The 12,726-nt window shown below is 48.3% G+C and overlaps 1 protein-coding gene across 1 annotated transcript; it reads left to right on the forward strand.

Annotated features, from left to right (window-relative positions):
- The first annotated feature begins 2,017 nt into the window (after positions 1–2,017).
- On the forward strand, positions 2,018–7,988 carry LOC136555875 (uncharacterized). Its single transcript, XM_066548908.1, has 7 exons — positions 2,018–2,062; positions 3,146–3,398; positions 4,285–4,344; positions 4,973–5,104; positions 5,908–6,054; positions 7,164–7,224; positions 7,396–7,988. Exons 2-7 carry the CDS (start codon positions 3,234–3,236, stop codon positions 7,497–7,499), a joined length of 669 nt encoding a protein of 222 aa, XP_066405005.1. The 5' UTR covers positions 2,018–2,062; positions 3,146–3,233; the 3' UTR covers positions 7,500–7,988.
- The last annotated feature ends 4,738 nt before the right edge of the window (positions 7,989–12,726 follow it).

Here is a 12,726-nt window from a genome sequence, read left to right on the forward strand (position 1 = left end):
AGGGCAGCCAGAGGAATGTCCTGGTCCCAACAAGTGGTGAGGATGGGGGCAGTGCTTCCAGAGCCTGCCCTGCCTTCCCCCCCTGGCTGTGTGCCAGTCCTATCCTGGTGTAATAACCCGATACACTGTGGAGGTGCAGTGGGTTTATGTAAAGAAACTGCACCTGACCTGTGGGCTGATTTCTTTAAAACGCTTCAGGGACAGGTTTTAGTGGTGTGCTTGTCAGGATTTGGCTGGAGGTGCTTGGGGGATGTTAGAATCATAGAATTGTTGAATCGTTAAGGCTGTGAGAGACATTCAAGGTTAACCAGTCCAACCATCCCCCTCCCACTACCCCTGTAACCCCTAAACTACCTCATCCAGGTGCATCTTGAACACCTCCAGGGATCGTGACTCTACTGCCTCCCTGGAAAACCTATTCCAACACCTAACTGCCCTAACAGTGAAACATTTTTCTAATACCTAATCTGAATTTTCCCTGCCTCAGTTTAAGGCCATTTCCTCTGGTGCTCTCACTGCAGACACAGCAGCACAGACTGATGCCCACCTTATTACGGCCTCCCTTGAGGGAGTTGTAGAGAGTGATGATGATCTCCCTGCACCTTCTCTTGAGACTGAACAACACCAGCTCCCTCAAAGGTAAGATGTGTTTTCTACACCTTTCATGAGCTTTTTTGCTCTTCTCTGGACGCCATCCAGCACCTCAAAATCCTTTTTAAAGTGGGTGGCACACAACTGAGCACAGCACTTGAGGTGTGGCCTGAGCAGTGCCAAGTAAGGGGGATGATCCCTTCCCTGGTCCTGCTGTCTGCCCGATCCCAGATAGAAGCCAGGATGCCCTTGGCCTTCTTGGCTACCTGGGCACACACTGGCTCTTGCTGTATCAAGGGCACTCCCAGGCTCTTTGCTGTCAGCAGCACAGGTTTTTTTGCTCTTTCCGACAGAGAGTGGGCGCCGATGTGCCAGGGGAACCTTTTCCTGTCAATCTCAAGAACTGATCACACAAGTCATTAATAATATGTGTGGAGTTTCGTGGAATCTTACAATATGGCTTAGATTGGGAGAGATCTTAGATGTGATGGTGTTCACAGGGGTCTCAGGTTGAGGGAAGAGACGAGGATCTGACTCCATGTTTCAGAAGGCTTGATTTATTATTTTATGATACATATTACATTAAAACTATACTAAAAGAATAGGATGTCATCAGAAGGCTAGCTAAGAATAGAATAGGAAAGAATGATACCAAAGGCAGCTGTCTTGGACTCTCTGTCTGAGCCAGCTGACTGTGCTTGGCCATTAATTACCAACATCCAACATGGGCCAATCCCAGATCCACCTGTTGTATTCCACAGCAGCAGATAATCATTGTTTACTTTTTGTTCCTGAGGCTTCTCAGCTTCTCAGGAGGAGAAATCCTAAGGAAAGGATTTTTCATACAAGCTATCTGTGACACTTAGAGATCATCTAGTTCTGCTCCCCGACCTTCTACTAGACCAGGTTACCCAAAACCCCATCCAGCCTGGCCTTTCAGCGCTTTCAGGGATGTTGCATCCAACAGGAGCTCTGAGCAACCTGTGCCAACTTCCCCAGCTCACAGTATTGCAAATGTGCATCGTGTGAAGCAGCGCTTACAGCGGCAGGGGGAAGTAAAGAGATGAACAAGGCTCAGTTGCTGTGGAGCAGGGATGGGTGGCAGGCCCAGTCCCGGCAGCCCGAGAGTGCCCGGGGCGGGGCAGCCGCTCCCGGCAGGGCGGGACAGGGCGGGCGGAGCAGCCGCGGCCCTCCCTGGTCACGGCACGGCTCAGGGGCTTCTTTGGACACAGGCAGGGAATTCCCTTCCCCGGCCGCGGAGCAGGAGCTCTCCCGACGCTGCCCGCGGAGCGCCGCCAGGCCGCTGCCGCTGCAGGTGAGGGCGCGGCGGGACCGGAACGGAGCGGGGGCACACGGGAGACGGAGCTGGAGCCGCCCCTGGAGAGGGCGTGCGATGAGCGGCAGCAGCCACGGGGAGCATCGGGGCTCGGTACTGGCCGCCCCAAGGGAGCAGCGGCGCCTTCAGGGAGAGGTGCGGAGCTTTAGTTCCACATGGGAGAGAGCCTGGGCATTCCCTGAGCTCTGAGGGCAGCAGGAACCTGGATGGGAGAGAGCCTGGGCACCCCTGAGCTCTGAGGGCAGCAGGAACCAGGATGGGAGAGAGCCTGGCCTCTCCTGAGCTCTGAGGGCAGCAGGAACCAGGATGGGAGAGAGCCTGGGCACCCCTGAGCTCTGAGGGCAGCAGGAACCAGGATGGGAGAGAGCCTGGGCACCCCTGAGCTCTGAGGGCAGCAGGAACTCGGATGGAGGAGGGCCTGGGCACCCCTGAGCTCTGAGGGCAGCAGGAACCAGGATGGGAGAGAGCCTGGGCACCCCTGAGCTCTGAGGGCAGCAGGAACCAGGATGGGAGAGAGCCTGGGTACCCCTGAGCTCTGAGGGCAGCAGGAACTCGGATGGAGGAGGGCCTGGGCGCCCCTGAGCTCTGAGGGCAGCAGGAACCAGGATGGGAGAGAGCCTGGGCGCCCCTGAGCTCTGAGGGCAGCAGGAACCCGGATGGGAGAGAGCCTGGGCACCCCTGAGCTCTGAGGGCAGCAGGAACCCGGATGGGAGAGAGCCTGGGCACCCCTGAGCTCTGAGGGCAGCAGGAACCCGGATGGGAGAGAGCCTGGGCACCCCTGAGCTCTGAGGGCAGCAGGAACCCGGATGGGAGAGAGCCTGGGCACCCCTGAGCTCTGAGGGCAGCAGGAACCAGGATGGGAGAGAGCCTGGGCACCCCTGAGCTCTGAGGGCAGCAGGAACCCGGATGGGAGAGAGCCTGGCCTCTCCTGAGCTCTGAGGGCAGCAGGAACCAGGATGGGAGAGAGCCTGGGCACCCCTGAGCTCTGAGGGCAGCAGGAACCCTGGCGGGGGAAGGTCAGCGCTGGGTCTGAGGTGACGGTCGCGCATTCCGCTCCAGCGACAGGGAATGGTGTTCCAGCCTCCTGGCACAGAGCAGCGGCCCCGGGTATTTCCCGAAAGGCCGCTTGCCCTTGGACACTGAGGAGGGAGCTCTGAGCTCTGCTCCCGGCAGCGAGCAGCAGCCAATGATCCCGTCCCTTCTCTCTCCCCTGCCTAGGAAGAGCCTTTCTTTCTCCGAGCCTGCAAGGGCCTGGTGCAGCTCGCCAGTCTCCGTGTTCAAGGGTTTGTGCGGGAATCGGAGCAGAATGGATCGGTATCGATATTTCATCTTTAACCAGAGGAACATGGTTGTGCTGGGGATGTTCCAGCTTGCCTTCAGCACCGTCTGTGTCACCAGTGGGTTTATAGATGGCGCTTTTAGAACAGAGTCCCAGCTGGGCAAAACCAGAGCTCCAATTTGGGCTGGCATGGTAAACTTCTACTATATTTTCTATGCTTTGTTTTGCAGTGTTTTTTTTCCCCCACTGCTACCCACTAGTACTCATATTGGGGGTGGGAGGGAAGCCAGGATTTCTTGCCAGCTCATCCCTTGTTTTATGCTTTGAACTCAATTAATTAAAGTTTCCTTATAATGGTATAGGCAGAAGAGTGCAAGCAGACTTTCCTCTGAAGGAACTAAATTACATAAATTTCTGCTGGATGATGTAGAAAGTGGGACATAGTGACAGTTGACTGGGGTTTTTTGGCAGAAGCATAGTGACCACAGAGAGGCCGCCAAAGATGAGGAGGGGAACACCTGATCCTCTGCTTCTGTAGAAGACCCTGTGTCCCACAGCACAGTGCCCCTAATTTTGGTACTGCAGTGAGGTGTGGGCAAGAGTTATCTCTGCTCCCTGGCATTCAGCACCCGGATTTACCCTGCTGAGCCATGCTGCAAGGAAATTACACTGAAGAGCTGTCTTCAGGGCAGAGGCTGCCTAGGTCCTCTCATTAGCATCTTTCTTTCCTTTACAAGGTGCGTATGGACTTGGCAAAGCAAGGTGTGTTTTCAGCACCTTAAATCAGAGTTATTCAATCAGTGTGATTATTTTGCCCGACCCACAAAGCTCTGGTCAGCAGCAGTAAGGCTGTGTGGGTGGCAAGTGGGCAAGGCGCGTGTTGCCCATGTCCTGCATCCAGGAGATGCTGCAGAGGAAAACAGAAGAAATGAACAATTCTATTCCCATTTCTGATGCAGCAGTTACTGTGATCCAAGCCTTGAAAACACTTTTCATTACTTTTCATTACTCTGTAGCAGTTGATCTTCTGAATCTGATGCTAGTCTCCCAAGCTACCATGTCCTTTTGTGCTCTGCAGGTGATGGGAGTCCCAGGCGTCCTGGCTTTGTTCTCCTCGCAGAGGAAGAATCCAGTTCTTGTGAGCTAGAGGGGCAGATGGGTGTTTGTGTGCATGGGACAGGGGAAAAATGCTGGGGCAATCAAAAACAGTTTGAGGAGGGAATGAGCTGACTGGTTCTCCTGCAGAATTAAGAGCTTATTTATTTGAGTTAGCTTCATAAAAGCTGCTGTCTTTATAAACCAGGAGGAGGATGCAGCGTTACCTTGCTTTCTGCTGCAGCAGACAGGCACTGGGCCTAATAAAAAGCAAAACTCTGTAAAAACACTTCATTTCAATGCTTTTCTTTTGGTGGTCCTTCATGTTCTTAAGCACTGTGTACACTAAAATTTGAAATGAGTTAAGAGGTTTGCATTTCCTAGGTGGGTTTCTCCAGCCGTGTAAACTCCAAGGGAGGATATTGTATGCAAATTAGAGGTCTTTGAGTGGCACCTCTGATTAATATGCAGGACTCAGCTGTAACTCAGAAACTCAATATTATGAAAACCTCTACTTCTCTGTGTTTGGCTTCTAAGTGGCTGTTGTTCCTGGGGATGTTGCAGTGTTATGGATGGTCAGAGGCTACCATACAAGTGTAATGCTTGTATTTGCCCAAGGACAGCTTTGATTCCTGCTCCCCTTCTTTTTCTCACTGAAATTCTCTGTCTAGGTGAATGTACTGGTAGTTGCTTCCATAATCTCTTGTGTTGCCATCTTCATTGTAATAGTTTATAGCTCCTTGACACTGAGCTATGGTGAAGAGGAGGAGCTGAGTTCTGCCCCAGTCCATGTTATCCATACTGTAAGTACTGATACCACGATTGTTACTGGGGAACATGCCGCCCTTAATCTGCAGGCAATGCCCGATGTGGCTTACAGACAGAACCAGACTTGTAGGAGGGCTGACACTAGGTCAGGTTGGCTGCTTTTGTATCTTAGTGCAAAGGGGAGGTGTGGGCTGAGCCATGAAGAAATACTGGTGCTGCTCAGGGAGAGGTGCTGAGAGCATCCCTGGCCTGCTTTGAGATGTGGTTGCAAGGCTGGAATCTTTCCAACAAGCACCTCAGGTGATGAATTAACAGCAGTTACGGGTCAGCTGGTTAAACCTGGTGTTATTTCAAGTGTATCCTCCACAGAACAGCTGTAGAGAAGGAATGAAGCCCTTTTGTATCTCCAGTCTACAAGCAATTGCTTGCTGTAGGGATAAAGGCATTCCAGAGAGATCAAGATGAGCATTAGTTTATTGCAGGGCAAAATCAAAAGGCCAGGCTGCAATAAGGTGCAGTGCAGCAAAACAATGTTTCTCGTGCTCGGTGTGAAGGAGAACAGCCATTCTTTGGATTTTACTCATTGTCAAAGCTATTTCCAAACCCAATTGCCATTGCGTAGCATCTCACCTTTCATCAGCAGCCTTATTTCCCTGCTTGCTCAGTTTGAGGTTCATACTTGGTTTGTTTTTCAGAGCACAGAGAAATCTCAGATAATGCTGACTATGAATCAATCTCCTATCACGCAATCACAGCGTTCTGGCAGTCACTAGATGTCCTTTTGGTGGGGTGTGTCACTTGTTGAATGTGGGTTTCCCATCTGCATTGATGTTTGCAGAGGTTCGTGCTCAGTAAGGTCGTCCAGGGCGCTAACATAGCCATGCTGGCTGTGTCCGTCTGCAGTGCCTTTGCTGTGCTGGCCATGGCGTACCTGGGGTGCCGGAGCCTTCCCCGCTGCTCCTGCTATGACAGCCTCACTGGCATGGTGAGTGGGGAGCCCGGGGCACAGGCTGATCCCTACGCACTGTTGGTGGGAGGGCAAGAAACCCGGGGCAAGGTGGGCTTTTCTCCTGTGAACCTAGCCTCAGCTCCTACCTCAGGCGTGTCACCCTGGGCTTTTAAGGTTTTCCAAGCCTTCTGATGTTGACCTTCTTGTAGCGAACTTTCTCACACACTTTCTGTAAATAACCCATTGTTTTGCATTCTTTTATGGAGGAAAAGAAAGCTGATAGACTGTTGGTTTGTCCAGTGTCATTGGAGAGGTGGCACTGTCACCCTCCAATCCGCTGTCACTCTTGGAAAACTGTAAATGTTGGAGTCAGAAAATAAACTTCCCCTTTTCCTTCACCTTGAGAGCAGCGGTGTGCGCTTGTGTTCTCTCGTGTCCTACAGCAACACAGTCATGCAGGGCTAATTCTAAGAAATTAAGTGGGATATTAGAAGGGTTTTATATTTCTTTTATTTTTTCCGTTTACTATCTCCCTCTTATTTACAGTCTCATATAAGATCTAATATAAGTTATCTCTATTTTCCAAACCATTTGTGCTGAAGCTACTGTGGCCCCGTTTCCCATGAATTCTGCTGTCCTCAAAAACTGTTCCTCTCATCTCTGAGCCACCAGTTGCTTCTGGTGCAGCATTACAAAGGCTTACTGGTACTTAGATGGTGGAACTTCAAATCCAGTAGTAAAAGCATCTCCAGCGCTGTGTGTGCAGTGTTGGGGTGCTGACATGTGTAATTTACTCCTCATTCCTAAGGGCTCTGCCTCAAGTGATGGGGCCCACAGCATCTCTGCTTAGTGAGCTCAGTAAATAAATAAATCAAGACCAACTGCTTCTCTGCTCGAGCAGTTCTGGTGCTGTGTATCAAACATGTGCATCCAGCCATTTGGTTTGCTAAGGAATCAAAGGGTGCAGGCCCCAAGACAGCTGTTCCTGACCAAAGACACTGAGTGGGTAATGTGAGGTTGCTTTAAACTTTCAAACTAAAACGTCTTAGGAGGTGTGGACTGCACAGGCTTTTAAAATAAGTTCAGGTGTATCTGCTTGAACAAATTTCCAGGTGAGGTGTTTGATGGTGCTGTTTTTTCCATAGGAATGGTTGCAGCCTAGTGAGGACCAAAACCAGGCTGTGGAAATGATTTGTGCTGTACCAAGTGAGTAACTCCTTTGCTTCCCCATATCTGGATGTTCACCAGGGATGAGGAAGGAGCATTCTGAATAAGGTTTACATCCCAGGCCAAAGTCCTGATAACCAAAAGGAACTCAGGCTTTTGTGCAGATGTCTATACCATATTTCATGTTTTTCACTCTCTTTTCTCACACAGGCCCTGGGGGGAGAATTTTTACCTTCGCAGATCGGTTTCCAGCCCAGGATGCAGATGCAGAAGAAGACACATCCAAACCTCCACCGTACATCAGAATGACTTGAAAAAGTGGCTGAACACTTTGTTCAAACGTGGCAAGGGAGATGCAATCACTTCTTAGTCTTTAAAGGTCGTTATGCACTTTTCCTTGGCCATTTGAAAAACACACACAGAGTGAGCTAGTGAATGTCCAGCACTGAGTAGAGATCACAGTGCAGAGGGAAACATCTGCAGGTGATTTTGAACTTTCAGAATTTGTACAGTGAAAATACCTCATTGCTTCTGGAAAGTGAGTGCATTTTTTAGTCCAGCTTTTGTACTTAAATCATGTCTTATTTCACTAGAATTCATCATGTAATTTGTATAGCAGTGCTAGCCTTAGGCATTTAAATATTTAATACAATTCCTTTTTCTTCAACTGCTATCTTGATTTTTCCCTCTTACTGCATGAATTATTTGGATGACAATGAAGGACACCCTTCATCCTTGAGCTTCAGAGTGTTTTCCTTTTGTTCTTGGTAGGAATGGGGGCAAGTAAAGTTTTTGATATGAAACCTTAATAGTGCCATTCAGATACCTCTATCAGAACATGGCTTCTGTGGGGTGTACGTGATTAGTTCTAGCACTGAAGTGTAACTATAGAATGTGGCAGGAACTGGAGCTGCTGTAGCTCCTCTTATAAAGTAACTTCAATACTCTAAATTCAGTTCAAGTTTTCCTATTTTGACTTTGTAGATTGAAAGAAATCCTTACTTTAGGGCCTATTCTGCTAAAATGCTTTACAGATCTAGACAAAAGTGTCTTGTGTGTTTTCTGTAGGGGAACTCTTGTAGTTCCTCTAGACCAAGGAACTACAGCTTCCACTCAGGTTCTGTCATAATTTGAAGTACACAGAACTCCCATTTGTACTTTGTTTCGCTTTTAGGTGAATGTCAAGTCTTGATCTTGCCTGCAGGCCTTGAGCAGGGAGTGGTAGATGACTTAACCCTTGGTACAGATTAGCACAGCATTTGAACAGGGCCTGGAAAATAAGCTCCCATCTTGAGAAAGTGGGTAGTAGGGTAAGTGATACCTACCATGAGGCATGGAACTCTAGGAATGATCTCATATAAAACTTCTCTAATGGCAGCAAGTAAGGTGCCTTCATGGTCCCAAGAGAAGAGTTGTTCTTGATGTATTTTTTTTTCTCTAAAGACTGAGGTCCTTTTCATAATGCTGGTAAAGGGACTCCCAATACCTAAATGGCTTTAAACCAAAGAGTGTGGGTTTAGATTAGACATTGGGAAGATTTTATTTTCTGTGAGGGTGGTGGCACACTGGCATAGATGGCCCAGAGAAGCTGTGTATGCCCTATCCCTGAAAGGTCAAGGCCAGGCTGGATGGGGCTCTGAGCAGCCTGGTCTAGGGGAAGGTGTCCCTCCCTGCCTGTGGTAGAGGGGTCAGGATGAGATGACATTTCAGGTCTCTTCCAAACAATTCTATGATTCTGTGAGCATTCTGCAAAGATGTTACACAGCTTTTTGTAGTAATCTGGAACAGAGCAATACTCTTAGCCACGTGTTGAGCAGGTCCCAGTGAACAGAGACACCCCTCTGTGTGTGTAAGGTGCTTGCCAAGTGTATCTGTTGCTGACTTGAACCATTTCAATTATCAATGTCTGGGACTATCTCAGGTTGAGAGAGCAGCCCTAACCACCAGGCTCCCTCCACAGCCCTTCTCAGGTCACATATTGCTTCTTCCACTGGCCAGCTTCAGTCCCCAGCTTAACTTGGGCCTGCAGGCCCTGCTCTGGCAGCTGGAGGCTTGGTTATGTGCCACAGTAGCCACGTTCTTTGTGACTTAGGCTCTAGATACCTTCATCACCTTGCCTGCAGAGCCACAGAAGGTTGAGGTTGGAAGGGATGTCTGGGGATAACCTGGTCCAGTCCCCTCCTGTGCCAAACAGAACACTGCTGGTGTCTTGTTCATTTGAAGGTGTTAATGTCTGAATTGCTTTAATATATTAATTCAAACGTTGTGATTCAAAATGGGATGCTGTGCTTTTTCCTCTGAAATAGTGCCTGTCAACAGGCATCAAAGCACCCAGTGTGACTGCTCTCCCTGTCCTCAGATGCTTCTGGCACAGCTCCACACCATCTGCAATGAAATGCTGGGGAGTTTCTGCTTGTTTAACACAAACTGCTCTTCTTAAAAGAAAGTCAGACACCCTCACAGGGTATTGGGCTCACTGATAGCTGAAAGCAGTGGCTCTGGTCGGTCTAGAACAGATTTTACATTGCTACAATGCACTGCTCAGCCTGTGCATAATTTCTGGGAGTTATGGTCCCATCCAGAAGTGCTGTTCCATAGCCAGTCCTTGCAGTGTGATGTACTGAGCATAATTCAACAGCATTTGACTGCTGACTGAACAGGGCAATTTGCTTTTTACTGTGAGAGTGCAGAGCAACACGTCCCCAGTCCTTCCTCAAGTGCTGTGCTGTTTCCATCAGCACAGGCAGATATAGCTCCTGGGAGGAGGGTGGCAGTGCCACCATGGCTGCTGCAGCTCAGGTCAGGTGCTCCTGGCACAGCTCTGGGACACAATCCAAGTACCCAGCCCAGCTCTGAAAGCCTTTGGCGTGGCATTAAGTGACAGGTGTGGCAGGTGAAACAGCCTTAGCAGCACATACTGAACTCTTGGGGTGCAAAAGAGGAGTATGCTCCGTGCTGCTTCTGAATAAAAATGTCTGCAATTGATTTATCGGCAGCTGTAAGATGGTTTATTCCTAACACAGTCCCTCCAGTGGTGCAACTATTGCAGGTCACTCATAGACAGATGATTTCCACAGTTCTTTCTACAAAAGTGGGAGTTTCCAGAAAAAGGACAGCTGCAGAATGGAAATGGGTGGAAACTGATTATCAGTTTAATGTTAACCAGTCTTTGGTTAGTGTTGCAGAAAATAAATTCCCGACTGCAGTTTCCAGGGCTATATTTAGCATGTGAGGTGCAGCACCTTCCCAGAGCCTGCCTGCATCTCCAGGGATATTCCATGGCTTGTGTCACCCCCAGCTTCCACTGCTGGGAGTCAGTCAGGTGGAGTTACAGACCCCTGTTATGGACCCAAGCATTTTGTGCTCACTTGGTGTCAGCCCTGCTTGTTTTAAGACAAAGACAAGGCATTTACATCAGAAAAAGCTTCCTCACCTCTGGTAGGCTGAGACAAACATGGCCCTGCTCCCTGAGGCACAGGACAAGGCACGCAGTATCCATGGGGGGATAAAGGCAGAGCCTGCCAGCCTGCCATTAGCAGTGGCCAGAGTTAATCACCCTGTGTAATCAGGAGGTTAATCGGGGAAGCTGATGCTGGAAGTTAATGTTCAACTAAGGGCAAAGAATTTTTTGAAGTCATTTCCCCAACAGAAGGGGCAGGAGGTGCAGAGGAGGAGGGAAAGAGGAGGGATCTTGATCATGGTGAGGATCAGGGAACCCTTTCAGGCACTTCGTTGACAACGAGTTTGTTTGGGATTTTTCAAATAGACCTATTTATTTTTATTTATTTATTTGTATCTGAGTTTTTATTTTTCCTAGATACATGTTTGGTGCAGTTCCTCCCCAGTGCTGCTGAGCTGCTGGTGCAGCTCAGGGTCAGGGCAGCCTTTGCTGGGCACTAGTGTGTTTCCCTTTGCTGGCAAAGAAAACAGGGGATACCAAGTCACAGTTGTGTATCCCCATAGCCCACCCTGGTTTTGCATGAAGCAGTTGGTGATTGAATTAAATCTTCACTACAGGTAGATGAACTGGCCTAAAACATTTTGGGTGGGGAACACAATAGGTCTTGCTCATTAAGCATGCAAGGCAGTCTACAGAAGAGAGCCTCAAAAGAGCTGGGAAAGGATGGCAGTAGTACTAATTAATCACAATACAGATATATCCTGAAAACAGGAAGTGGTATTTGCCTGCAGCTGAGAGGAGGGATATTCCCTTTTTTGCCCTTTTTTGGTTTAGTTTTTGGTTTTTATACTCAGTACAAACCCCATCTAATATAAGACACGCAACATGCATTTTTTGGAGTCAGACTATGTGATTTCTTGTTTCCTAGGATCACAGAACCACAGACTTCTTTATGTTGGAAAGGATCTTTAATATCAGTGAGTCCAACCACTGATCCTTATCGGTCCCTTCCAAACTGAGATATGATTCCTTGATTCTCCAGCACCAACAGTGTGTAAGTATGGGGAAAAGTTGTTAAATTTACCTCTAACTTGAGGAGGGATGCCCATTAAAGCACACAGCTTTTCCCTGCCTTCCCTAGGTGCTTCTCCATAAAAAGAGGAAGTGCTTTGTCCTGCACCTCTTCAGGTACATCTAACCCAAGCACATTAACCAACTGCAGTTTCACTTGCACTTTCTAAGCTGTTGCAATAATGTCTCTTCCTTTTTTCTTTTTTCGTTTTTTTTTCTTTTTCCTCTCCTCTCCTCTTTCAAGTTACCGAAATGTGTGTTCTCTTTCATTGACTTGACATTTATGCCATCTTAATTTAAAATTACTTTGTTTCATGGTTCATCTTTCATCCTTTGGCTTCTGCCCACTGCGTGTTTTTGACTACACTCATCACTTTGTTCTTTAGTCAATATTGGTTCTTATTCTAAGTTATGTTTATGGTGGAACAGTACATGCCAATATTGCTAAGCCCTTTCTCCCCACCCAACAACCACAGGACTGATTCAGGATGACAGATGGTGTTTTCAGCCTCCAAATTCTTTGCTCTAAGCATATCTTACAGCAGTTGCTTCTGTGTTTCTAATTTTGCCTGATGCAGGCAGCCTCCCAGCCCCAAGTGACCCAAGTTTTTGCTTCATTCAATGCTTCTTCACCCATAAAGCCTGGGAGCTGGAGCCTCAAAGCAGCTGCTAGAGCTGAATCCCACCAGTGTCATGTAGCACACATCCAAGAGCTGGAGTTCCACACAGCACTCCCTCAAGTGTTGCATTATGATGCACAAGTGTGCATGCTATGGTGATGTGAATACACATGTTTTCTGGCCATCATTTTAGATATATAGAGCCAATATATCTTACTGTCTTTATTTACCCTCTACTCTCATCATGCATAGAAATGAAATGTACCTATTAAATGGCAAATGAAAGTATTGAAATGCAAGATGAAAGTAGTGAAATCAGCTCTTTCAGGTCAGATGCAATTTGACAAGAGCGCTGTGAGCCTTGAAGCCAAAGACAAGGGCTGCCAGCATTTCTGCTTTCTAACAGCAGCATCACAGTGACTCAGGTATTAGCTCAGAATTGAAGCAGCT

Source organism: Molothrus aeneus, chromosome 4, assembly GCF_037042795.1.
Source record: "Molothrus aeneus isolate 106 chromosome 4, BPBGC_Maene_1.0, whole genome shotgun sequence".
In the NCBI taxonomy this organism is placed as follows: Eukaryota; Metazoa; Chordata; class Aves; order Passeriformes; family Icteridae; genus Molothrus; species Molothrus aeneus.